Source organism: Chaetomium fimeti, assembly GCF_033439085.1.
Source record: "Chaetomium fimeti strain CBS 168.71 chromosome Unknown B0H64scaffold_2, whole genome shotgun sequence".
NCBI classification, from domain to species: domain Eukaryota; kingdom Fungi; phylum Ascomycota; class Sordariomycetes; order Sordariales; family Chaetomiaceae; genus Chaetomium; species Chaetomium fimeti.
Genome location: NW_026944330.1, coordinates 4,024,941 through 4,046,485, shown reverse-complemented (window position 1 = coordinate 4,046,485; position 21,545 = coordinate 4,024,941). Strand labels below are relative to the sequence as shown.

The 21,545-nt window shown below is 58.7% G+C and overlaps 8 protein-coding genes and 2 non-coding genes across 10 annotated transcripts; 6 read left to right on the top strand and 4 right to left on the bottom strand.

Annotated features, from left to right (window-relative positions):
- Positions 1 to 247: 247 nt before the first annotated feature.
- B0H64DRAFT_100250 (SIT4 phosphatase-associated protein-domain-containing protein) lies at positions 248 to 5,336 on the top strand. The gene is made up of 3 exons (XM_062797642.1): positions 248 to 1,252; positions 1,306 to 3,495; positions 4,161 to 5,336. Exons 1-3 carry the CDS (start codon positions 590 to 592, stop codon positions 5,175 to 5,177), a joined length of 3,870 nt encoding a protein of 1,289 aa, XP_062662951.1. The 5' UTR covers positions 248 to 589; the 3' UTR covers positions 5,178 to 5,336.
- A 425-nt stretch (positions 5,337 to 5,761) lies between these two features.
- B0H64DRAFT_455360 (uncharacterized protein) lies at positions 5,762 to 8,364 on the bottom strand. Its single transcript, XM_062807301.1, has 4 exons — positions 7,903 to 8,364; positions 7,720 to 7,846; positions 6,527 to 7,667; positions 5,762 to 6,501 (listed from the first exon to the last, which is right to left on the bottom strand). Exons 1-4 carry the CDS (start codon positions 8,024 to 8,026, stop codon positions 5,815 to 5,817), a joined length of 2,079 nt encoding a protein of 692 aa, XP_062662950.1. The 5' UTR covers positions 8,027 to 8,364; the 3' UTR covers positions 5,762 to 5,814.
- A 264-nt stretch (positions 8,365 to 8,628) lies between these two features.
- On the bottom strand, positions 8,629 to 10,335 carry B0H64DRAFT_100210 (3-hydroxyacyl-CoA dehydrogenase). The gene is made up of 3 exons (XM_062797641.1): positions 9,954 to 10,335; positions 9,781 to 9,880; positions 8,629 to 9,705 (listed from the first exon to the last, which is right to left on the bottom strand). The coding sequence occupies exons 1-3, from the start codon at positions 10,080 to 10,082 to the stop codon at positions 8,972 to 8,974; spliced, it is 963 nt and encodes a 320-aa protein (XP_062662949.1). The 5' UTR covers positions 10,083 to 10,335; the 3' UTR covers positions 8,629 to 8,971.
- A 484-nt stretch (positions 10,336 to 10,819) lies between these two features.
- On the top strand, positions 10,820 to 12,208 carry B0H64DRAFT_316573 (Alpha/Beta hydrolase protein; the record flags this gene model as incomplete). The annotated part of the gene is made up of 3 exons (XM_062800293.1): positions 10,820 to 11,031; positions 11,090 to 11,421; positions 11,529 to 12,208. The coding sequence occupies 3 exons, from the start codon at positions 10,820 to 10,822 to the stop codon at positions 12,206 to 12,208; spliced, it is 1,224 nt and encodes a 407-aa protein (XP_062662948.1).
- A 353-nt stretch (positions 12,209 to 12,561) lies between these two features.
- On the top strand, positions 12,562 to 12,649 carry B0H64DRAFT_t31. The gene has a single exon. It is a non-coding gene; the product is annotated as a tRNA-Tyr (tRNA).
- An 82-nt stretch (positions 12,650 to 12,731) lies between these two features.
- B0H64DRAFT_388452 (major facilitator superfamily domain-containing protein) lies at positions 12,732 to 15,063 on the bottom strand. The gene is made up of 2 exons (XM_062803269.1): positions 13,897 to 15,063; positions 12,732 to 13,820 (listed from the first exon to the last, which is right to left on the bottom strand). The coding sequence occupies exons 1-2, from the start codon at positions 14,903 to 14,905 to the stop codon at positions 12,883 to 12,885; spliced, it is 1,947 nt and encodes a 648-aa protein (XP_062662947.1). The 5' UTR covers positions 14,906 to 15,063; the 3' UTR covers positions 12,732 to 12,882.
- A 250-nt stretch (positions 15,064 to 15,313) lies between these two features.
- On the top strand, positions 15,314 to 17,143 carry B0H64DRAFT_388451 (uncharacterized protein). The gene has a single exon (XM_062803268.1). The coding sequence runs from the start codon at positions 15,492 to 15,494 to the stop codon at positions 16,947 to 16,949; it is 1,458 nt and encodes a 485-aa protein (XP_062662946.1). The 5' UTR covers positions 15,314 to 15,491; the 3' UTR covers positions 16,950 to 17,143.
- A 66-nt stretch (positions 17,144 to 17,209) lies between these two features.
- B0H64DRAFT_t32 lies at positions 17,210 to 17,306 on the top strand. The gene has a single exon. It is a non-coding gene; the product is annotated as a tRNA-Ser (tRNA).
- Positions 17,307 to 17,988: 682 nt separating this feature from the next.
- On the top strand, positions 17,989 to 19,557 carry B0H64DRAFT_355541 (glycosyltransferase family 1 protein; the record flags this gene model as incomplete). The annotated part of the gene is made up of 1 exon (XM_062801559.1): positions 17,989 to 19,557. The coding sequence occupies one exon, from the start codon at positions 17,989 to 17,991 to the stop codon at positions 19,432 to 19,434; it is 1,446 nt and encodes a 481-aa protein (XP_062662945.1). The 3' UTR covers positions 19,435 to 19,557.
- Positions 19,558 to 20,812, bottom strand: B0H64DRAFT_472565 (carbohydrate esterase family 4 protein). Its single transcript, XM_062807942.1, has 3 exons — positions 20,170 to 20,812; positions 19,746 to 20,113; positions 19,558 to 19,693 (listed from the first exon to the last, which is right to left on the bottom strand). Exons 1-3 carry the CDS (start codon positions 20,487 to 20,489, stop codon positions 19,620 to 19,622), a joined length of 762 nt encoding a protein of 253 aa, XP_062662944.1. The 5' UTR covers positions 20,490 to 20,812; the 3' UTR covers positions 19,558 to 19,619.
- Between the last annotated feature and the right edge of the window lie 733 nt (positions 20,813 to 21,545).

The following is a 21,545-nucleotide window of genomic DNA, read 5'->3' as shown; positions in this document are numbered from 1 at the left end:
GTTGTAATTGTAGCATTATATGCATTCGGCCGAGGTTTCCATCTGTTGTACGTTCCATGCCCTTCTCCGATCGCTGGTCCGACCCGCATCCCGCCGAGCACCGAACACCCCGCGCTATCCTTAGAACCCTCACCATCGAGCTCTCAGCTCCCGCCGAACCTCTGGCTTTGGCTGCGTTGGTTTGGGTTTCCTGGTTGCTTGCTTTGGGTCGGCTGCTCGGTGCTGCGTCACCCCCACTTTCTAGTTGAGACCAGCTCCCCACCAACTCGCGAGCTAATCATTTCGACCCCGCCAGATACCTTACTTAGACATTGAGATACCCGTCCGTTGCTACGGACAAATTTCAGCATTTGCGGCGTCGTCTGGACAAAATTCATTCGCCTTACATTCGACCAGGCCGCGCGCGCCACCTATTACCGTCCCCTGACCGCCGCGGGAGTCGCCGCCCGACCGCTTCTACCACGAATATTCCCCCTCTTTCTGCGATTATCGGGAACGTGCGAAAGGCCTCGGGTTTCCGACACGACGGCTTACTGTCAGCATCCCACCGCCGGCGCCGTGGCAGAAACCCCATTGATTGCCGCCCAACATGTTTTGGAGATTTGGCGGCTACGCCAATGTCTCCACCATCGATACCATCCTCGAGCGGGACAACTTCCAGCTTGAGGAACTCCTCGACGAGAGCGACCTGGTGCAGGAACTGAAGCAACACAACGCAAGGCTTGTCGAGTACCTTCGGGACCCCGAGGTGCTCGAGAAACTGCTCAACTATGTCGTCGCACCCAAGCTCGAGCCAGTCGCCTCGCCCGACGACGACGAGGAAGATGAAGACGAGAAAGGAAAGGCTACTTTGCGGGCCTCTACCGCATCCCAGACCTCCTCAAGAGCGGATGACACCAGCCCAGAGGACAGCGAGAAGAAGCGTAACCGCTACGCCTTCGTTTCCACCGAGATTTTGTCGTCCGAGACTTGGTCAATGTACGACGCGCTCATGGAGAGCAAACCGCTTCTCCGGAACTTTTGGCAGTTTTTGAAGCGCCAAACCCCGCTCGATCCCCTTCAAGCGAGCTATTTCACCAAGGTCAACGAGTCACTCTTCGACAAGAAGACGGAGGAAATGCTGGAGCTGCTCAAGTCCATGGAGGACGCCGTGTCAGACATCTTGAGACATGTGGATTGTCCTATGATCATGGATCTCTTGCTCAAGATCATAAGCCTTGAACGCACCGAGAGCGGACAAGGTATCGTTGAGGTATGTCAGCCCTTCTTCGTTGGTATGGCGGAGCTAATGTTTTTTTCGTCCAGTGGCTCTACACGCAAAATGTTATGTCATCCCTCATTTCTTTTCTCGGATCGGACCACAGCTGGGCCACCCAGACATCCGCGGCGGATTTTATCAAGGCAATCATCACCGTTTCCGCCAACGCTTCGCAAAACGAACAAACGTGTATCGGGCCAAACGAACTCACCCGCCAACTGGTGTCAGAACCCTGTGTCGAGCAGCTCGTCCAGTACATGCTCAGTGGAGGCAACGCCCTAACCTGCGGCGTTGGCATTATCATCGAGGTCATCAGGAAGAACAATTCCGATTATGATCCGGAAGGGGTGGACATCAATGCAGCCCCGTCGAGTCGAGACCCCATCTATCTTGGGACGCTCCTGCGTCTATTTGCCCAGCATGTCCCCGATTTCATGAACCTTATTCTCAATGTGCCGGTTCAGAAGCAGCGCCTTTCTTCCACCTTCAAGGACAAGATTGAGCCCTTGGGATTTGACCGTTTCAAGACGTGCGAGCTTATGGCGGAGCTTTTGCATTGCAGTAATATGATGCTGCTCAACGAAAACGGTGCCGAGGATTTGATCGCCGCCCGCGACGAGCAGCGGCAGCGACTTAGGGCCGAAGGGCATTTACTGCCGGCCAGCGGCAATGAGCCCACGTCAGCTGAAGACCTCTCCATGAGGGCCTCGCAACTATCCGCCCCCGACTTAGGCCGCAAACTTGAGGTTATGAACGTCTCTGCGGATGATGACGGCTTCGAAGAAGTGTCACATACCGCGGACGAGGAAAGCACGCACGGAGTTCTGGAGCTTCCGGATGCGCCCACGCACCCCCCTGGGTCGTCTTCTCTCGACAAGGACGAGGATGACTTTGTCGACGAGCCTCTCAGCTCGCCCGAACCGGCCGTGCCTGGACCAGAAGGCGGGGCGGCGAAGGAACCACCGGCGTTCGAAGATGCCGACTTGGTTGTTGCGCCTCTCTCACCTAGCAAGAAGATCGTGCCAACGGCAGAGGGTACCGAGACCACAAAGGAGACGCCTGGCGAAACCCCTACCCCGGAAATAGGGGCCCCGCAACCGAAGCCGGAGGAGACACCAGCGGAGACCAAGAACGTCGATACACGCGAGACCGAGCAAGCAGACGTCGTAACTGATGCTTCGACTGTTTCGGCGGCGGAAAAACCAAAGACGGAGATCGCAACTGCGGAAGTTGAGGCCAAGGTTCCAACCCTCATGTCCCCGCATCCAGATGACACACCTGCTCCCTTGTTCTCGAAAGAGAGCCCCACAGAGCCGTCAAAGAAGTCGTCGCCGTCCGCCGAAGAAAGAGCTGACTCGCCAATGACCGATGCCCCAGCGCTGACACCCGCTCCGGTGCAGGAAACTGCGGAAGCGGAGACCCCTGCCCAACCGCCAGCGCAGGGCACTGGCGACGCGCCCATCGCTACCGCTGAAACAACAAAACCCACTACTGACGCCAACGCCCCGGCCCAGGCCAGACCTGTTGTCGGAGACTATCTAAAGATGCAGTTTGTCGAGCACCGTGTTGTCCCGACCATCCTCGGTTTCTTTTTCCGGTACCCGTGGAACAACTTCCTTCATAACGTGGTGTATGATATCGTCCAGCAGGTGTTCAACGGACCCATGGATAGGGGTTACAACCCGACCCTCGCCATCAGCCTCTTCGAGGCCGCCGACATCACAAACCAGATCATCAACGGTCAGCTCGCCAGCGAAAAGTCCCAGGCGGAGAACAAGACGCGCATGGGATACATGGGCCACCTGACCCTCATTGCGGAAGAAGTTGTGAAGTTTACCGAACGCCACTCCCCCGAGCTTCTAAGCGAGGTCGTGCTGGAGAAGGTGATGGCCCAAGACTGGGTCAACTACGTTGAGGGCGCTCTGGCAGAGACTCGCGAGCGCGACAACGCAATCCTTGGCGGCGTACGCCCAGAGGTAGCTATGAGCCGCGCCAGTGGGCAGGGTCTAATGGGCGCAGGGTTTTCCGGCTTGAATTCGATCGGCCTCGGTGCCGGAGCGTCCAATGCTCTCGCAGACGCCGGGCTGAACGGGGGCCCAGACGTTGCCGAGAACTCCGGCGGCGGCGGGATCGGCCCGTTCGCTATCAGCGCGGGGACTCTTATGAGCGGATTCGGCAGCTCCAGTGACGAAGACGAAGACGAGGAACAGGACACCGAGGAGGATGTAAACAACGAGGTTCGTGATGACAATTTCCTTGAAGATTTTCTCTCCGGCGATTGCCCTTTCGACCCTGATGATCTGGATGGTATGGATTGGTCCGTGGAGGGCGACGCCGGTGGCGTTCAGAGCGACACTGGCGTCGGCGAATCGGACTACGACCACCTTCCAGATATTTGGAACAGACTACCTCAGTCTCCGGAGCGCGTCCCCATCAGCGTTGTCCGCAGTTTTTCCAGATGGTGTGTCAATTAGGCGAGCGGTGTTGAAGCTGGAGACAACCACCACAAATGAGCTTTGAAGCCGAGGCTCGACAGCGATACTTTTTTTTATGCACCATGCCTTTATGGTATGATACAAGCAGCCGGAACCGATAGCCGTGACTTCTCTCATAAGTCTCGAGCTGTGTTTTCGTTGCTGGCGTTTTGCACGGAAAGTCTTCGGTGTTGTGTTCTATTATTTTCCTTCCCAGCCATCAGATGCCTAGTAGGCAGCCACTCTTTCCTCGGACCGGGCGTCTCTTTCCGTGGGCGCCCAATACCTTCCTTATTATCGTTCTTTCCTATTGCAAGTTTCCGTTCCGCCTCGGCCTCGTCCGCTCCGAAGGCCCGCCGCGGGTTTTCGCGCTTGCCTATTGTTTACTGTCCGCGTTGCTAAACCAGCCAGCTAACGTCTCTATGCAGTTCCGAGCCTACACCGACCCCCTAAACGCCAACAGTAACACCATGAACCCTCCATCAATTCCGCCTCCTCCCCCCCCGCCGCCCCCTCTCAACGTTCCCCCTTCGCGAGCCCGCCTCCAACTTGCCGCCCGGCTAGCGATGAACAAGCGCAACGCCGCGGCCGCCACTGCTTCCAACGGCGAGCAAGAAGACAGCTCTCCTCCAACGGTCGAAGACGCTCCGAGCTCCGGCGTCTTCAGCCCCCCAACCACGACAACAGGTGAACGCATGCGGAACCCGTTTGCCGACTACGATGACGATGACGAAGAGAACTCCGGCAGCGGCAGCGACGACGGCGAAGTCGAGACCGTAGAAGGCGGTGGCAGCCTGGGGATGGAGAGCAACACATCCTGGGACCGCGGGTCGTGGTGGCGCGGCGTCGTTCGTGGTGCCAGGCGGGGCGGGAGCGGGAGATTGAGTCGGGATAGTGGCGGTGGTGACGCCCGGAACGCCGATACGGAACGGTTCGGCGACGGGAGGGACGACGACAGCAGCGACGAAGAGGGCGGGCGGCGCTTGGCCGAAGTGGATGATGTCGAGGACGAGGAGTTTGGCGACTTTGCCATGCCCGAGGTGGAAGACCGCGCCACCGTGTCGGGCATCGATCCCGCCCGGGAAAGCATCCTCGTCAAGCCCATGGCCCTGCACCCCACCACCACGACCCTCAAGAGCAGCACCATCAGCCCGTTCAGCAGTCTGTGGCCCTTCTCGCGGGAGAAGAAGGAGGGTGAGCTGGCGGCCGCGCAAGCGGGCGGGTCAAATACCACCGGCACGCCAACGGGCGGCATGCCGGCGGAAGGGATCACGGAGGAGCCGGTGGAGCTGACGCGGGAGGAGGAGGCCATGATCAGCGAGGACGGCAAGAAGATCGACCGCGCCGTGGAGGCTACCCGGCGGACGAGCATCGAGGACCCGGACGACGACGAGGTCGATGTCGGGGAGGAGATCATTGTGCGCCGGGCGGCGGGGGTCCGCTAGAAGAGGGCTGCTGCTGCTTCGTGGGGCGTGGAGTGATGGGTGATGGTGGGGGGTTGCGGTGTGGTGTGGTAGGGCATGGCATGTGGGATGATGAGCGATGGGTTATGGAGTCGGATTTAGAGGGGGGTTGTTGTTATGTCTGGGTGGGTGGGCTTGGAGGGATGGGGTCGGTTGTGTATCTGTACTTGTAGTCTACGTTACGTTAGCTATTGATGCGTGTTGGTTTTGGAATGCGCTTGTTATTGTGGGCGTGTTCCTTGTATGTGAAATAGTGAGTGATATGCGGTATCGGGTTAGCCGGCGTGGAATCAGTCCGTGCCTCGTAACTCAGAGAGTTGGGGACAGTGTGGTATGCGAAAGTGGTCTGCATACCGTGGGCTGCTGGTAACAGACTGCTGGGGAGGAGCCCGAGTTGGAAGGGTTGGGAATGCAAGGGGTGTTACGGCAACTGCTCCCCTAGATATCTCATCACATCGATGTCGGTCAAGTAGCAGCGCCGTCTTATTTGAAACATTATATTATACTATATAGTATTGATCTAGATGTATCTAGGGGTATATAGGGGTATCATCATATGCCTGTACCATAACTCCAAGTCCAAACTTCAGTACCCAAGGTCGCCACCGAAGCCACCACCCTACTCCTCCTCCTCGTCGGGGTGCTCCTCATCCGGGCCCTCTAGCTCCTCCACGTCCGAGTCCACTTCCCCGTCATCATCCTCCTCTTCTCCCTCCCGCGCAATCTCCACCGCCACATGCGGCCAGTCACACCAGCACCGAAAGTCCCCCGTCATGGGGTATGTCCGCTTCGACCTTTGACTCGCCGACGCACGCGCCACCGTACTAGCACCCGTCACCGTCACCGCACCCGCACCCGCATCACCGTCACCCACCACCCCCTCCACCAGGAACTCCACGCTCACCACCGGCCTGCGCAGCACCGTCGCCTTCCGCACCACAACCCCCACCGGCCCGACCACCCGCCTCGCCTCGTCCACCCCAACCCGCACGTGCCCGACCGCCCGCCGCGCCCCGTTCGCGTAGTAGAACACGGCGCCCTCGAACCCATACCCCGCCAGCGCGATCTCCTCGTCACCACCAGCGCGGTACAGGTCCACGCGCTCCACCCCGCTCAGCGGCGCCGTGCTGAACACGCCGTGGCGGTGGGCGGGGGCGAGGAGGGCGCGGTCGGGCTTGAGGGGTTGGGCGGAGGGCGCGAAGGGCGGGTTACAGGGGACGTTGTTGGGCGGGTAGTGGTAGGGTTCGTCGTCGCCGGGGGTGGGGGGGGTGGCGGCAGGCGGCGAGGTACGAGACGGGTTGCTCGCCTGGGCGGCGCGGCACGCCGTGGACGAAGGTTGTGGGGTGGGCTTGGAGCGTGTCGAGGGTGCGGGGTGGGTTGAGGACGGTCGTTGGGTTGGGCAGCCGGCTGTCGCCCATGTGGGTGTCGCCGGAGAGTTGCTGGCGGACGAGGAGTTGGGTTCTGCGGTGGCCGGGCGCGCGGGTGGTGGTGGTGGTGGTGATGTTGGCGTTGGTGGATGGCGCCTCCCGGAACCCCATGGCCAGGATGGGGTCGGTGGCTTGGTTGACTGGGAGGTAGGTCCAGGTGGGCTTGCGGTGGCGGGCGAACCGGTGGCGGGCGAACAGGCGGCGGTACGCTGCCAGGGCGGTGGGGTGCTTCGCGTCGTGGACGTGCACGGCGACGATGGCCTTCCTGCGGTAGAGCCGGGTGATTCCGGTGATGGCCCGGAGCTCGAACGCGCGGGTGATGACCGGCACCTCCCGGTCGTCTTTGACGAGAGCAACGTGAGGGGTGTTGCTCAACGGCGGGGACGGTGTGTTCCACATCTGGAGGTGCCAGCGCAGCGGGCTCGACGGGTCGCGGGAGAGCGCCTGGATGCGGAGGCGCCCGTTCTGGTGCGAGAGGGGGAGCTCGCGGATGGCCGAAAGCGGCGCCACGACGTACGCGGCGTCCTCCCTCGCTGGCCCCTTGGGCGATGGCCCAAACCCGTGGAGACGCTCGAGCTTCTTGATGCCGTGAGCGTCGAAGGCGATGCGCACCAAGGGTCCACACTCCGAGTCCTCCCCAGGGCTGATGAGCGTCAGGCCGGTATCGCGGTCCCAAAACGCGATCTGCTCCAGCGATAGGGTGCCCTGGGTGCGGGCATCGGACATGTTGGGGAGATCGGCCGCCAGGGTTAGCGTCGCGACGGCTCTCCAGAACCAAGAGTGCGGGTCCTTCACTCTGGTCATCTCGAGCAGTTCCGCTGGCAGTTGAGGGAGCTGTGGAAGACCCGCGGCGGCGGATACTCTGTCGAGCGCATGTCGGGACATGACGAATGGGTGCTCGACATCGAGCGGGGCGGCGTCAAACAACGGGAGGCTCCATGCCCGGATGGTCCAGACGCGACGTAAGGCGTCCTCAACCGCAAGGGGGCAGTTGTGCCGCAAGAGGTTGAGGCAGTCCGCGTGGACGGGCACTGCCAGACCGAGCCTAACAGCAAGGTCAGCATAGGCTAAGGAAGAGCGAAGAGTACACTACATACCATCCGCACCGTTCAAAGTTGCGGCAGAATAGGCGGCTTGCGACGATGAAGTCGTCCCAGTGGAGGTTGGGAAACGGGAACTCGTCCGTTTGTCTGAAATAAGTAGGCACGGTTCTATCTCCAACCACTGCAGGGTGTTATGTTAGTATGTACCGATCATACAGTAAGAGAACGACAACGTACGTGCAACGACCTTGTCGCTGGCGTTGATGGGGGTATCACAGGTACCGCAGCGGGGAAGCACGGCAAAGTGTGACCCGTCAGTGTCGTGACAGGGGGCCAGGACTGAAGAGCAGTTGCTTCCCATCTTCGACAGAAGATCAAGCACGAAAAGAGCGACGGGAGGATCTCAGGTCAGAGGAAAGTTAGGGGAGAGGGAGAGGGCAGAGAAGGAGAGATTTGGAAAAATGGGGGGTTTTATCGCCTACCTTTGCTTGAACACATCCATATCAGATGAGCACGAAGGTTTTTGCCTTCATCATCACCTTCATCGTCTTCATCGCCGTCATCTTCATACCCTTCATGGCCTTCGTCGCCGTCATGTACTTGTACTGATGACGACGGCATATTGATGCGGGTTACGGAAGGCCTGTTCTGTTTAGCAGGAAAAGGCCCATAGACACTAGCGGTTTAACGGGCGGTGAGCCAGTTCTTTTGGTAGGGTTATCCATACGAAGTACAATGATGATATTCAGGCCGAAGTCAACATTAGAACCATCAGTCGATTCGGAGTTCAGGCCGGTTGTGGGCCCACTCCCCTCCCAAAAAGGGCAAATTCCCTCTCCTCGACTCGTCTCGCCCCTGCAGCAACCGGGACCTACCTAGTAGCCTAGATGCCCCGCGCCTGAGCCTTGTCATCTTCTGCGTCTTGCTGAAAGCTGTGGTGCTGTGATCACGGTGCTGAGGTTTCGATGCCCTGTCGATCCCAGGCATGGGCCAAATGGTTTCTTTCTTCGTCAACCGTAGTGACGGATATGACGAGACAACGATGTCACCACCTATTTCGGGTGACTTTTTGTCCACGTCACGCCGGAAACAATTATATCATCACAGTCTAAAACACCCTGCTCTAGTTGGATCGATCGTGACCAGGCGTGAGATGAATGGAGTTACCTAGCAAACTGCTCGTCACAGCCGGCTGCGGCTCTGGCTGCGGCTGCTGGCTGCACGATTCCCTCCTTCCAATTGCCCGGCTTGCCCCTCACGATAATGTTACACCAGACAACCAGACAACCAACACCTTCCATCACGTCTAATAGTCGTAGAAGCCCTTCCCGCTCTTCTTGCCCAGCCATCCCGCGTCAACCATGTTACGCAGCAAGACACTAGGGCGGTACTTGGAGTCGCCGGTCTCGGTGTGCAGCACCTTCATGATGGCGAGGCAGGTGTCGAGGCCGATGAAATCGGCGAGCTGCAGGGGGCCCATGGGCACGTTGGTGCCGTTCTTCATGATGGCGTCGATGGAGTCCCGGTCGCCGACGCCCGTCTCCAGGCAGATGACGGACTCGTTGATGTAGGGCATCAGGATGCGGTTGGCCAGGAACCCCGGCGAGTCGGCCGACACGGACGTCACCTTGCCCAGGCGCTTGCAGAAGGCCACGGCCGTCTCGAGCGTCTCGGCCGAGGTCTGCAGCCCCGAGATGATCTCGACGCCCTTCTGTACGGGCACCGGGTTCATGAAGTGGGTGGAGACGACGCGGGAGCTGTTGGAGGTGTCGGTGGGGTTGCCGGGGCTAGTGGCGGCGGCGATGCGGGTGATGGAAATGGACGAGGTGTTGGTGGCGAGGATGGCATGCTTGGGGCAGATTTGGGCGAGCTTGGAAAAGATGTCAAACTTGAGCTGGGGTATCTCGGGCACGGCCTCGATGACAAAGTCGGCGGATGAGAGGTCGTCGATAGAGGTGGTGGGTTTAAGCAGGGCACGGGCAGCGTCAGCTTGCTCCTGTGTAATGCGCTGCTTCGAGACATCCTTGACGAGAAGCTTCTCTAAAGACATGGGGTTGGGATTGTTTAGCTGGCAAGTTCTGGCCTGGCCTGCTATGAGTACTGGTTGTCACCAACCTGCAAATGCCAAGCCTTTGTCAAGGGAAGCTTGGGAAGAGTCGACCAACGTCACCGGCACCTGCGCCCTTTGGGCGGCCACCAGCGCAATACCAAGGCCCTGTATGTTAGTAGAAGAATATGTCAGTCTCATCTTAATTCGGCCAAAATAGATGATGTTGATCGTTTCATACCATTTGCCCTGCGCCAATTACACCCAACCGCTTCACTTCCGCAGCTGGCCTCGCGGCAGTCGAGCTAAAGTATCTCACGCGGCTCGAGAGCCGGAGTGCCTGCCGTGCCGACATTATTGAAGCCGCCATTGTTGGAGGGAATCTTGGAAGAGTTCAAGTTGTGGAATGAGAAGTAAACCGAAGCTCGACGGCGTCGGGAATTGGATTCGAGGACGTGGGAAGTGCGGTTAACCTCGGCCATGAACCCCAGTCCCGGCTGACGTAACGTAACGTCTCTTAGCGGGGCCAAGCCCGTTTGTCTCAGCCCACAGGGGCCGAGGTTCACCCTAACCGCCTGTGAACAACATCTACAGGGCTGCCCGAGGAAACCTCCGGCGCATCAACTGCAAAAGGCATATTCTACCTACTTCGTACGCGCGGACATCCATTGTGAGGTTATTGGGCGTTTACCGCAATTGTGCAACCCCTCAAACACCCCCCACGAGCAGACGTCATCGGGAAACTCGGCACGTCCCGGTAAGGTAGGAGGGTAAGAGGTACTGTACTTCTAACAGACCGTTGAATGCTGATCCGAAGCCGGGTAAAACCACTATCGAGTAGCAATCAACGCTGCCGATATATTATGCCGTTGTCATAACGCGTGTCGCTCCCCGTGCCACTTGTCTCAATGTTTTCCCGGTCGATCTTTCATCTATTCTCCCCATTACCATCCACGTGTTTATCTGTATGTTTGTGTATTTGAACACCTGCGCTCATGCCTCCGAACTTGACCTGACTACACGCACGTTCAATCGTGATATTGCTCAGATGCTCTGCTCCTGAAACTTACCATGACTAACCTCACCCAACGAAGGCAGCGGGGGGATATGAACCCGGAAGTCGACCATGACAAGCAGATCGTGGTCCGGGAACCGCCCCCCTTTCTCACCAAGGTCGTGTATGCCAGCTACATGTACGGCTTAAAGAGTATCCTGAATTCCGTGCTCTGGCTGCGCGAGTGGCAGGAATCCAGAGACCCCCCCGCGGGCCATCCCGACATCGTCAAGAGTTATGAATGCCGCCCAAACCTACCCGTCCGGTGAGCCCACCCTATCCAATGGCCTCGAACGCTCACAGCCTGACCGGGCACAATCTAGCATCTTCTTGCCGGCTTCCTACGACCAGACCTCGCAGGCCACACTTCCCACCCTCTTCACGATCCACGGCGGCGGCTTCTGCATCGGCCACCAGCGCGACGACGACGAATGGAACCGTGCCTTTGCCAACACCCAGTCCGCCCTCGTCATTTCGCTCAACTACTCCAAAGCACCCGCCTATCCCTTCCCCACCGCCGTGCACGACCTCGAAGCTCTCCTGCTGGCCGCCCTCGCCGACACCTCCCTCCCCATCGACCGGACCGACTCCCCCACGAGTCGCACAGCAATCCTAGGCTTCTCAGCAGGCGCCAACCTCGCACTATCCGTATCACGTACGTCCAGTCCAGTCGCTCAAGCACCCACCCACACACCCCTCCAAACCCACAACCCACAACCCACAACCCCCTACTAACCCCCCCCTCTTTTCCCCCACCAACAGAACTCCCCAGCATCCACAACCACCCCCTCACCCCAGCCGCCGCCATCACCATCTACGGCTCGCTCGACGTAAGCTACCCGTCCACCGAGAAGCTGCGCAACCGGCCCTGGAAGGCCGCGCTCGCCCCGCCGCGCGGCTCGCCCACCGACCTCCTCGTCAGCCTGGCGGCCGCCTTCGACTGGAGCTACATCCCCTACGGTCAGGCCCTGCACGACCCGCTGCTCAGCCCCCACCACGCGCCGCGCTCCGCGCTGCCGCCGTATGTGTGCTGTGTTGCGGCCGAGCTGGATATGCTCGCCCACGAGAGCTGGCGGGTGGCGTGTCGGTTGAGTAGGGAGGGGGGTGGGGTTGGTAGGGGGAGGAGGGTGGTGCCGGATAGGGGGAGTGAGGAGCCCTGCTGGAGGGTGTGTGGGAATTGGGCGAATATGGTGACTACAAGGCGGGGGGAGTTGATTGGGTTGGTGCCCGGGAGGGAGGATGAGAGGTTTGCGTTTGAGGAGACGTGGAGGGGTGGGGGGGTCAAGTGGTTGCTGGTGCCGGATGTGTTGCATGGGTTTGATAACCCCCATATTAGGGCTATTCTGGGAGGGGCGGAGGCGATGAGGGATGGGGAGATGAAGACGAGGGCTTACATGGCGGAGGTTGGGAGGTGGTTGAAGGAGGTGGTGTGGAAGTTGTAGACAGCGCTGGGGCTTTAGGGGCAAAGGCCTGTATTTATTGCGGGCCTGCTACCTACACGACATCTTTTTTCTTCCTCGCACATGATACCGAGTCTTGTTAGTAAAATATCGTTCATGATGTTACTTGATATCTTACGAGACTACGTATAGACAATTGGTAATTTCTTATTTTCTTTTTTCGTTTTCTAGTTTAGCCTTTTGTTTCCCGAATCATCGACATCTGCTTCGCATGGTGTCCGGCCAACTTCCATGTGACTCCGGTATTCGGCATTCCGGGATGACGCCTCGGCGGGGCTGTGGGGTTTCTCCCTGATAAACCCCGCCTCAAACCCCGCAACCCAACAACCAGAAATCCCCTTGTGGTGTAGTTGGCTATCACGTTCGGCTGTAAAGGCATTTATTGATACCGAAAGGTCACCGGCTCGATTCCGGTCGAGGGGACATATTCTTTTGCCTTTTTTTCTCGTTTCTTTTTCGCCCGTCCCTCCTCGATACCCCTGACAGCCTCATATTACCCCTCATACCATACTCTCGAAATAAAACCGCACGATATCCTAGTGGCCAGCAACACTTCCAGACACCGTGCTCTATGCACCCTGTCAGACGAGGATAGTACTGATATGCACGGTATTGACTATTCTAAACTAGTCTATACTCTATGGGTATCTCTATCGCTACGTGTTCCTTTTCCCCTTGGCTCCATCATGAACGGACGCCCGTGACCACTTGGACCCGGCCCGGACCCGTTTTCCATAGGCAAAAAATACAAACGGAACGGGTATCAACAACACAGAAAACCCAGCGGGGATCGACGACCCAGGACCGACACCAAGGTTGTGGAACATGGGTCCAACGACCAGCGGGAAGGCACACGCAAAGCAAGAACGCAGGAACGTATTGGCAGCCACGGCTGAGGCGGCATACTCGGTGAAAGTGTCGACGAGATAATTCAGGGCGGCCTGGAAGATGGTGAAGAATCCCGTCCCGAGCATCACCAACCCGAAACAGGGCACAATCCAGTGGATGCTGGGACCCGCTGTCCAGCCAGTAATGAACTGTCCGCCGGCGAACAGCACCGACCCAAGCATCATAGGGGGCAGCCGCCGCTCCGGGACCGCCCTGTTCCCGGCGGCGCGGTACGCTTTGTTGTAGAGCACTTGGTTGTAAACGTTGGCGCCGCAGCCGAGGATGGCGCCGATGAAGATACAGAGGAACGGCAGAGCCGAGAGCAGTTGCGACCAGCCCCGGACCTCGCCAAAGATGATGGGGATGGAGCCGAGCTGCATGTACAGGATACCATAGCAAAAGCTCGCGTACAAGGCGACGAGAAAGCAGATGGGGGTGCAGAGCAGCTGGATGGGACGCACCAGGAACTTGCGGGCCAGCTCGGCGACGCTGACGTCCCACTCCTCAAACTTGGCATGGAGCGCCCAGTTGCCGCTCTCGATGCGCAGCCGGCGGGCCTTGTACACGAGCAGTTTCGGCGGATACGTTTCGTCGATGAAGATGACGGCCAGCAACAGGATCCCCCCCTGAAGGATACCGGCGAGGTGCTCGGTCCAGCGCCAGCCCAGTCCGGGCTGCACAACCAGCGCAGTCGAAACGATCGGTCCTGTCTCTGTCAGCACAACCACCCGTCTACAGTCCAAGTAACCGGCAATAAATAACGGCAAGCAAACCGCACATACCTAACGCTGGCCCGGCCACAACAGCCATGGCATATCCCGCCATCGCCACGCCCCTCGCCTCGGGGCCATACAAATCGCCCAACACCCCCCCAGTATTCGTCACGGGCGCGCTCGCAAAGAAGGCCCCCCAAAACCGCGTCAGCATCAACGTCTGAAAGTCCTTGCTCGCCGCACTCCCAAAGCTAAAACACGCCGCCACAAACATCGGCACAAACACGGCCAACCGCCGTCCATACACCTCACTCAACGGCGCCCACAGCAGCGGTCCCACCCCAAACCCGACCAGAAACAACGACGTCCCCAAGACAGCCACCTGGCTCGACACGGCAAACTCCGCCGCCACCTGCGCGGTGCCGGCGCTGTAGCACGACGACGCCCACGTCGCGCTCATGGTCACCAGGCCGTACAGCAGCGTCGTGCACACCTTTTTGGCTAAAGGCCAGTTGGCGGGGCGGTAGGGGTCCGCGGGGCCGTCGAAGTCGACGAGCTGGTCGGCCGCCGTGGGGATGTGCGAGAGCGGGTGCGTGAAGGTCGTGGTGGCCCCCTGCGGTCGGGAGCGGATGCGTGAGAGGAGCGTCGTGGTGCGCCGCGCGAGGGTGGTGTTGGGGGTGCCGCCTGCTGTGGTGGTGCCGGGGTGGGTGGTGGTCCCTTGGTCTGCTCCGACTCCTCCCCGGCCGCCGGTGGTGCTGGCGGCGTCCCGGCTGGTGACGGTGGTTACCGTGCTGGCCGAGCGCACGGTATTGGCGGTGCGCGTACGCGAGAGGCGCATGTCCAGTGGCGTTGGGCGGTGGCCGTCATAGTCGGCGTCTGTGTCTGACGTTCCGGTGGGGTCGTCATCATCATCGTCGTCGTCGTCGTCGTCGTCGTCGTCGTCGTTGTCATCTGTAGTAGTGACGCCCTTCTCGTCTAGGGTGGGACTAGAGTGAACATGGGACGAATTGCCTTCTGATTGTTGTAGCAAACCCGATGGTGGTTGGTGTAAATCGGAATTTGGGGTGGGATCGGCCATCTTCAAAGTAGGCCATGTCGAGCGGTCATTGGAAATGTCGTGCAGGTGAGACAGAGGCGATCTTTTTATTTAAATAAAGAAAGGTTGTGTGGAGAATCAAGTTCTGCTTCGGCGCCGTTGACTCACGACGTCATGGTAGGATCGGCAGGGACCGGAAACCCGCCGTTGGCCGAGGGAGATCTCCGATCTGTAAACCACACAACAACCCATTGCTCCTCAGACGAACAGGAAAAAATGAGGGGCCGAAAAGAGGAATGACTTGGGAAATTCAATAAACATTGTAAAATAGCCATACTTCAAACATCGAGCAATAACTCGGAAAATGAAGCTCACCGGTACAACTCGGCGATTATCTCGATTTTCTCTCGGGTGGCGCCGGCTCCGCTCCGCTCAATTATGTGGGGCCGAGCCAAGAATCGGGCCGGTATCGCCAAGCCGGGGACCTCTGCGGCAGTTGTCGTTACAGTGCCCCAACGCACAATTATCTGTGGTTGGCTAATCCCTTTCATCAGAACACCAAATCTGCGCATCGGGTGCGCGCCTCTTATTCCCGACAAGCCTCCTTCCAAATCAGTGCAAATTGAAGATGAAACCATCCGAGCAAACCCGCTTCTACTCGCTCGTTGAATGGTCCGAGAAACACGGCGGAAAACTGCATCCGTCACTCGAGATCTACAACGACGAGGTCACCAAATATTCCCTCCGCGTCAAACCATCAGCCGGTGAGGCCCTGCAGCCGGGTTTCAGCGCCGTCACCTGCCCCGTAGCGACAACCCTTGGATACCTGAACGCGCTCGTCGACGGCCCCATCCTCGATGCTACTAACTCCCAGTCAACGAAATCGCAGAACGGGGCCTTCCCTCCCGGCTTCACGCAATCCGTCCCGCCCCATGTGCTCGGTCGCTTCTTTCTGATCAAGGAGTACCTCAAGGGCAAGAACTCATTCTGGTGGCCTTACCTCGCAACGCTACCCTCTCCAGACCAAATCAGCGGCTGGCTTCTGCCGGCATTCTGGCCCGACGATGACATCGCATATCTGGAAGGCACCAACGCCCATGTCGCCATCCAAGAGATGCAGGCCAACGTCAAGAAGGAGTTTAAGGAAGCCCGGAAGCTCCTAAAAAACGAAGGCTTCCCAGAGGTTGCAGCCTACACCTCCTTGATGTACAAATGGGCCTTCGCCATCTTCACCAGCCGCAGTTTCCGGCCCTCCCTCATCCTCTCAGACACCGCAAAGCAGCACGTCTCCACCCTTCTCCCACAAGGCATCCAGCTCGACGACTTCTCCATGCTCCAGCCCCTGCTCGACATCGCCAACCACTCCCCAACGGCCCACTACACGTGGGAAACCAGCTCCCCCGAAGCCACCTGCACGCTCGTGTGCGGGGACAGCTACCCGCCCGGCGCGCAGGTCTTCAACAACTACGGCCCCAAGACCAACAGCGAGCTGCTCCTCGGCTACGGCTTCATCCTGCCCCCCACCGAGGCCCTGCACAACGACTACGTGCACGTGCGCCGGAGCGCCCGCCCGCGCCCGAGCACACAACCGCGCAGCAGGCACTGCTCGCCCGAGGATGATGCGGATGATGAGGATGATGATGAGGACGGTCATGATGGCGAGCCCGAGGCCCCCGAGAGCTTCCTCATCTCGCTGCGGCCCGTGCGCCACCGCAGCTCCGTCGTGTGCCGGCAGCGCCGCACCATCCCGCGCGGCGGCACCGACCTGGCCGCGTCCCCGTGCTTTGCCCACTTCGAGCCCGCGCTGCTGGATGACTTGGCCACGACGGTCGCCCCGGTTCAGACGGCCGAGTTAGTGGAGACGATGAGGGGGTTGCTGGGGAGGAAGGTGCAGGATGATTATGAGAGGTTGATGCAGGTTGGGCTGGTGGCCGATGACGAGGAGGAGGAGGCGGAGGAGGAGGAGATGCAGGAGGGGAGGCTGCCGCCGGCCCGGACTGCAAATCAGAGGCTTGCGGCGACGTATCGGCGGCAGTATGCCAACGTGCTGGAGGCGGCGTTAGCCTGCCTCGTTGGAGAGGGATGATCGGGGTGCGTCGCTTGTGGAAGACTTATGAGGAGGATTCCAGTCTACCCCGGCCTCCGATTGGTTATCCTTACTGTGTAGCTTTGGCCTTTGCACTTGGCTTGCGAATCTTACCGAACCTGAAGACTGCTTGGTGATTACAACACCGGGTTACCTATCTGCTGGGAGAGAATGCTCGCTGTTCCGTGCTACCCCTGTTTTGCTGTCACGCCTACCACTGCTGCCTTCTTAGTCGAAAGTATCACCAATAACTTTTTAATGACAACTTGGCCGAGTGGTTAAGGCGACAGACTTGAATTTCCACGTTCACGGTATCTGTTGGGTTCGCCCTCACAAGTTCGAATCTTGTAGTTGTCGTTGATTTGTTTTTGCCTTTTTCCTCCCCTGTCATTGCAATCCCCCTTCGTTTTGGTTCGCCAACCCCAGCGATATGTTTTTTGGTTATATTCGTGTCTAGATGGCTGCTGTCAGTCCTGATCCGCTGGCCGGGCCCTCTGGCTACTCGTCATTTATTAGGTTTACCTGGCTAGCACACAGTTAAAGATTTCGCATCAACAGACAACTTCAACGTGGTATATGTACCATTGCCTAGTGTACTCACAACAACTTGGCTCATTCCGAGTCTGCCTCGATTCTTGGTCCCTCGATCGGTCCCGAGCTCTCGCTTCGGCACCTTCTTCATTAAAGAAACGGTCCATGAAGTCCGGGTCCAGACCATCAGACACACATCACACAGGTTCGCTACAGATACACGGCGGCTAAACAACACAATCATGGCACATATAGCACTTTGTGAGCCGCATCGGTCTGCCGCATGTCCGGTATCACGTCGGGGGGAGTCCGGAGCCAAGCATCGCAGCACTCCAAGCCCCATTCCGGACATCCTGCGTTATATCCTCGCCCGCAGTTCGAACCCCTCGACTCCGCTCCGAGCCATGCCCTGCCAACTACTCTCCTCGAGCAACACAAACCGTTCTACTGTCATACCATACCGTCATACCCAAACCCCTTTACAACACTCCAGCCAAACACCACCACCATGTCCACCACCACGACCACCACCCCAACAACCCCCCTCCCCGCAATCCTCATCCTCTGCACCTCCTCCACCGCCCCCGGCCACGTCCTCCCCCTAACCGCCATCGCCCGCCACCTCGTCGCCCACCACTACCCCGTAACCTTCGTCGGCGGCGCCCAGCACCGGCACCTCATCGAAGCCTCAGGCGCTACCTTCTTCCCCGTCTGCGACGCCCTCACCCTCGAGCACGGGCCCTACCGGCAATGGGGCGCCGAGCGGGCGCGCTATGCCGAGGGGTTGCCGCGGATGGTGCAGGATTTTAGGACGTTTTTTGTGGGCCAGGTGGATGGGCAGGTGGAGAGTACGAGGCGGGCGTTGGAGGCGGTGAGGTGCGGGGTGGGTAAGGGGAGGGAAGTGGTGGTGGTGTGCGAGACGATGTGGTTCGGGTACTTGCCGTGGAAGTGGGGGGCGGAGAGGACTAGGGGGTGGGAGGAGGGGGAGGCGATGCCGAGGAGTTTGGGGGTCAATGTGACGCCGTTGATGCTGGATGGGGAGGGCGTGTCGCCGTTTCCGTTGGGGTTGTTGCCGGCGGAGGGGAAGGGGGTGGGGGAGAGGGATGGGCTGTTGAGGGAGTGGTTATATGAGTATGTGGTGAGGGAAGCGTATGATGGGTTTCGGGAGAGGATTAGGGAGGCTGGGGGGGTCGAGGTGCCGGATGAGTGGATGATCAATCTGAGCGTCACGGCGCATGATACTACGCTGCAGCTGTGTCATCCGGCGCTGGAATACCCGCGGCCGGACCTGCCGGCGCATGTCAAGTTTGCGGGGAGCTTGCCGCCGAGTAAGGTGGTGCCGCCGGGGTTTGTGTTTCCGGATTGGTGGCAGCGGGAGGTGGTTGGGAACCCGGGGCTGCCAGGAAGCCCAGGGAGACCGAAAATCGTGGTGGTTTCGCAAGGTACATTGGCGAGGGACTACAGCATGGTGTTGGTCCCGACAATCAGGGCATTGGCTGGGAGGAGAGATGTGATGGTCGTTGCGCTGCTGGGGAAACAGGGGCTGGCCGTCCCGCCCGGAGTCCTGCCTGCCCCGGAAGAGGGAGTCAATCTCGACAACGTCCATGTTGTCGACTTCTTCCCGTATGACTCGCTCCTTTCATACGCGGATGTCATGGTCTTCAACGCCGGCTATGGCGGCTTCATGCACTGCGTCGTCAACGGCGTGCCGATGGTGGCGGCAGGCTTGACGGAGGATAAGTGCGAGGTGGCTGCTCGGGTTGAGTGGACCGGTGTTGGCATAAACCTGCGCACTGGGAGGCCGTCCCCGGCGGCGGTGGCTTCTGCTGTTGATCGGGTTTTGGGCAGTGAGGGCAAGTACCGCGCGAGAGTCAAGGAGTTGGCGATTGAAGTGTCCAAGGGGAATCCGCTGGAGGTTGTCGAGAGAGAGCTACGCGCTCTCGTTCAAGGGTAGTCGACTGCATTATATAACCGACTAGTTTGGGAAACCCGGTTCTGCGTACCACAGAAGAAGCATCACTTGGGCACGGTATGAAGTTTCGGCTTGCTTGGAATGGTTTATGTACTAAAACCAGGTACTATATACGTGTTTTCGTACTACTTGTTCCAGAGCACCAACCTTCATCCGTGGCCTCGATATTAACAAGAGTTCTGGCCGTTGGGAGTGAAGGTTCCGGACTGGTACGCGCCCTCGGCATCGCCCAGGCATTCGGCTGTGAAGAGTCAGCATATTTCTCTCACGAAACGAGGCCCAATTCAACTCACCAACGGTAACGAGCTTGAGGTTGTTCTGCTTAGCCCAGTTAATCAACCACGGGGTGAGCGTGTTGACGGTTCCGGCGTAGGTCTCGTGCATGAGGGAAATGTGGCCGTTGCCACCGGCGCCGGCCCGCTGGAAGGCCTGCTGGCTCTGCTGCGGCGACTGGTTGTTCCAGTCACCTGAGTCGACATCGTTGGTGATGACCTTGTAGCCCATCGACTGCATGGTCGGCAGGAACTGGCCGCCCGTGTCAAGGTAAGGGGGACGAATGTAGGCCGGCTTCTTGCCGATCAAGTTGACCATGGCGTCCTCAAGCTTGGTCATCTCGGTGCGGATCTGCGACGCGCCCATGCTGCCCATGTGGCCGTGGGTCCTATTGTGTGTGAGCACCTAGGTATACAAAGGGAGATCAGAAATAGGGCCACCCACCATGTGTGCGAGGCAATCTGGTGACCGGAAGCGAATGTCTTCTTCACCGCCGCAGCCTGGTTGTAGATGCAGCCGTAAAGAGTGCCGGTCCAGAAGAAGGTGGCCTTAGCATCGGCCGCATCGAGGATGTCCACCAGCTGCGAAGTGTACTGGTATGGGCCATCATCATACGCAAGGGCGAGCATCCCGGGGTTGCTGCACTTTTGGATGACCACTCCGGGGCTCGGGGCCCGCTTCATGAGCTCGAGCGGGTTTGGTGCCGGAGCGGCGACCGCACCAGACGCCAGCAGGAGGCCGGCAATGACAGTTTCGGCGAGCATCTTGATGTGTGTCTGAATCCCGGTGAAGGCTGAGTGCGTGCCAGCCAAGAAGCTTGACCAGACAGCTCATCAGCCCTGACTATATATATCGAGTGGGATTCCAGCCATCCCGGCTCATTGTCCCGGCATCAGACTCTCGACCCGGGACACGTCCCTGTTCATCTCGTTGCTCCGCCCTGTGTGGGGAAAGGTGTTGTTCTTCGGAGCAAAGGAGCGGAATCAAGTCTCAAAACAACCATTCAGGGGTCCGCCCGAAATCATGGGAGCATGAGAGTCTGGGGTACTCGACGCCAAGGCCCCATGGCTGCGGACCAGCTGCCGGGTTGCTCATGGGTAAATATCATGCAACCGCCGGCTTTCGCCGTGGTCTAGAATATATTAACCCGGGGCCCAGTTCGGCATTTAGCCGATGGTTCAACACTTAACCACATACGAGCAAGATCTCCGTCCATCTCAGGAACTGCACGTGGGCACAGCAAAGAAGCATTACACAGTACAGCTTGATTAAAACTAGATAGATTAAGCTGAGGCACAAACGACGACCAAACTTAACGAGACTAGATGGATACTCAGTAGTTATGTAACCTACGGCAGTTTAAGACGGACGGCCGTGAAGTCATACCCTCGCTCAATGCTAAAACGTCATGCTGCTCTGCATCAGGTCAAAGCAAGTCAACTCCGCTAGACCCCAACCATGTCATATAAGTCCTCCACTTTCTTTGCTAAATTCTCACACGAATCAGAGTCATGGAGGAACCCGAGGGGTTGCGGCTACTCAACCCGTGGCCCCTTGCGGGTCGCACCGGGAGAGGCCTCAAGTGTGCTCGCAGCATAGTGTAGTTCCTCTGTTAACTTGAACTGAGCCGTGGCCAGGATAAGTGGCTCGCTGCCATCTTAACTGTGTAGTAAGTAATATAACAAAAGAAGCACAGAGACTAGATTTGGCAAATATTGGGAAATAATTCCGGCACTGGAATGCTGCGGATACCTTTACTAGAAATGAAGCTTACTGCAGGGGTCGAATCTCTCTGTGAAATCTTGACGGAAGGTTTGATG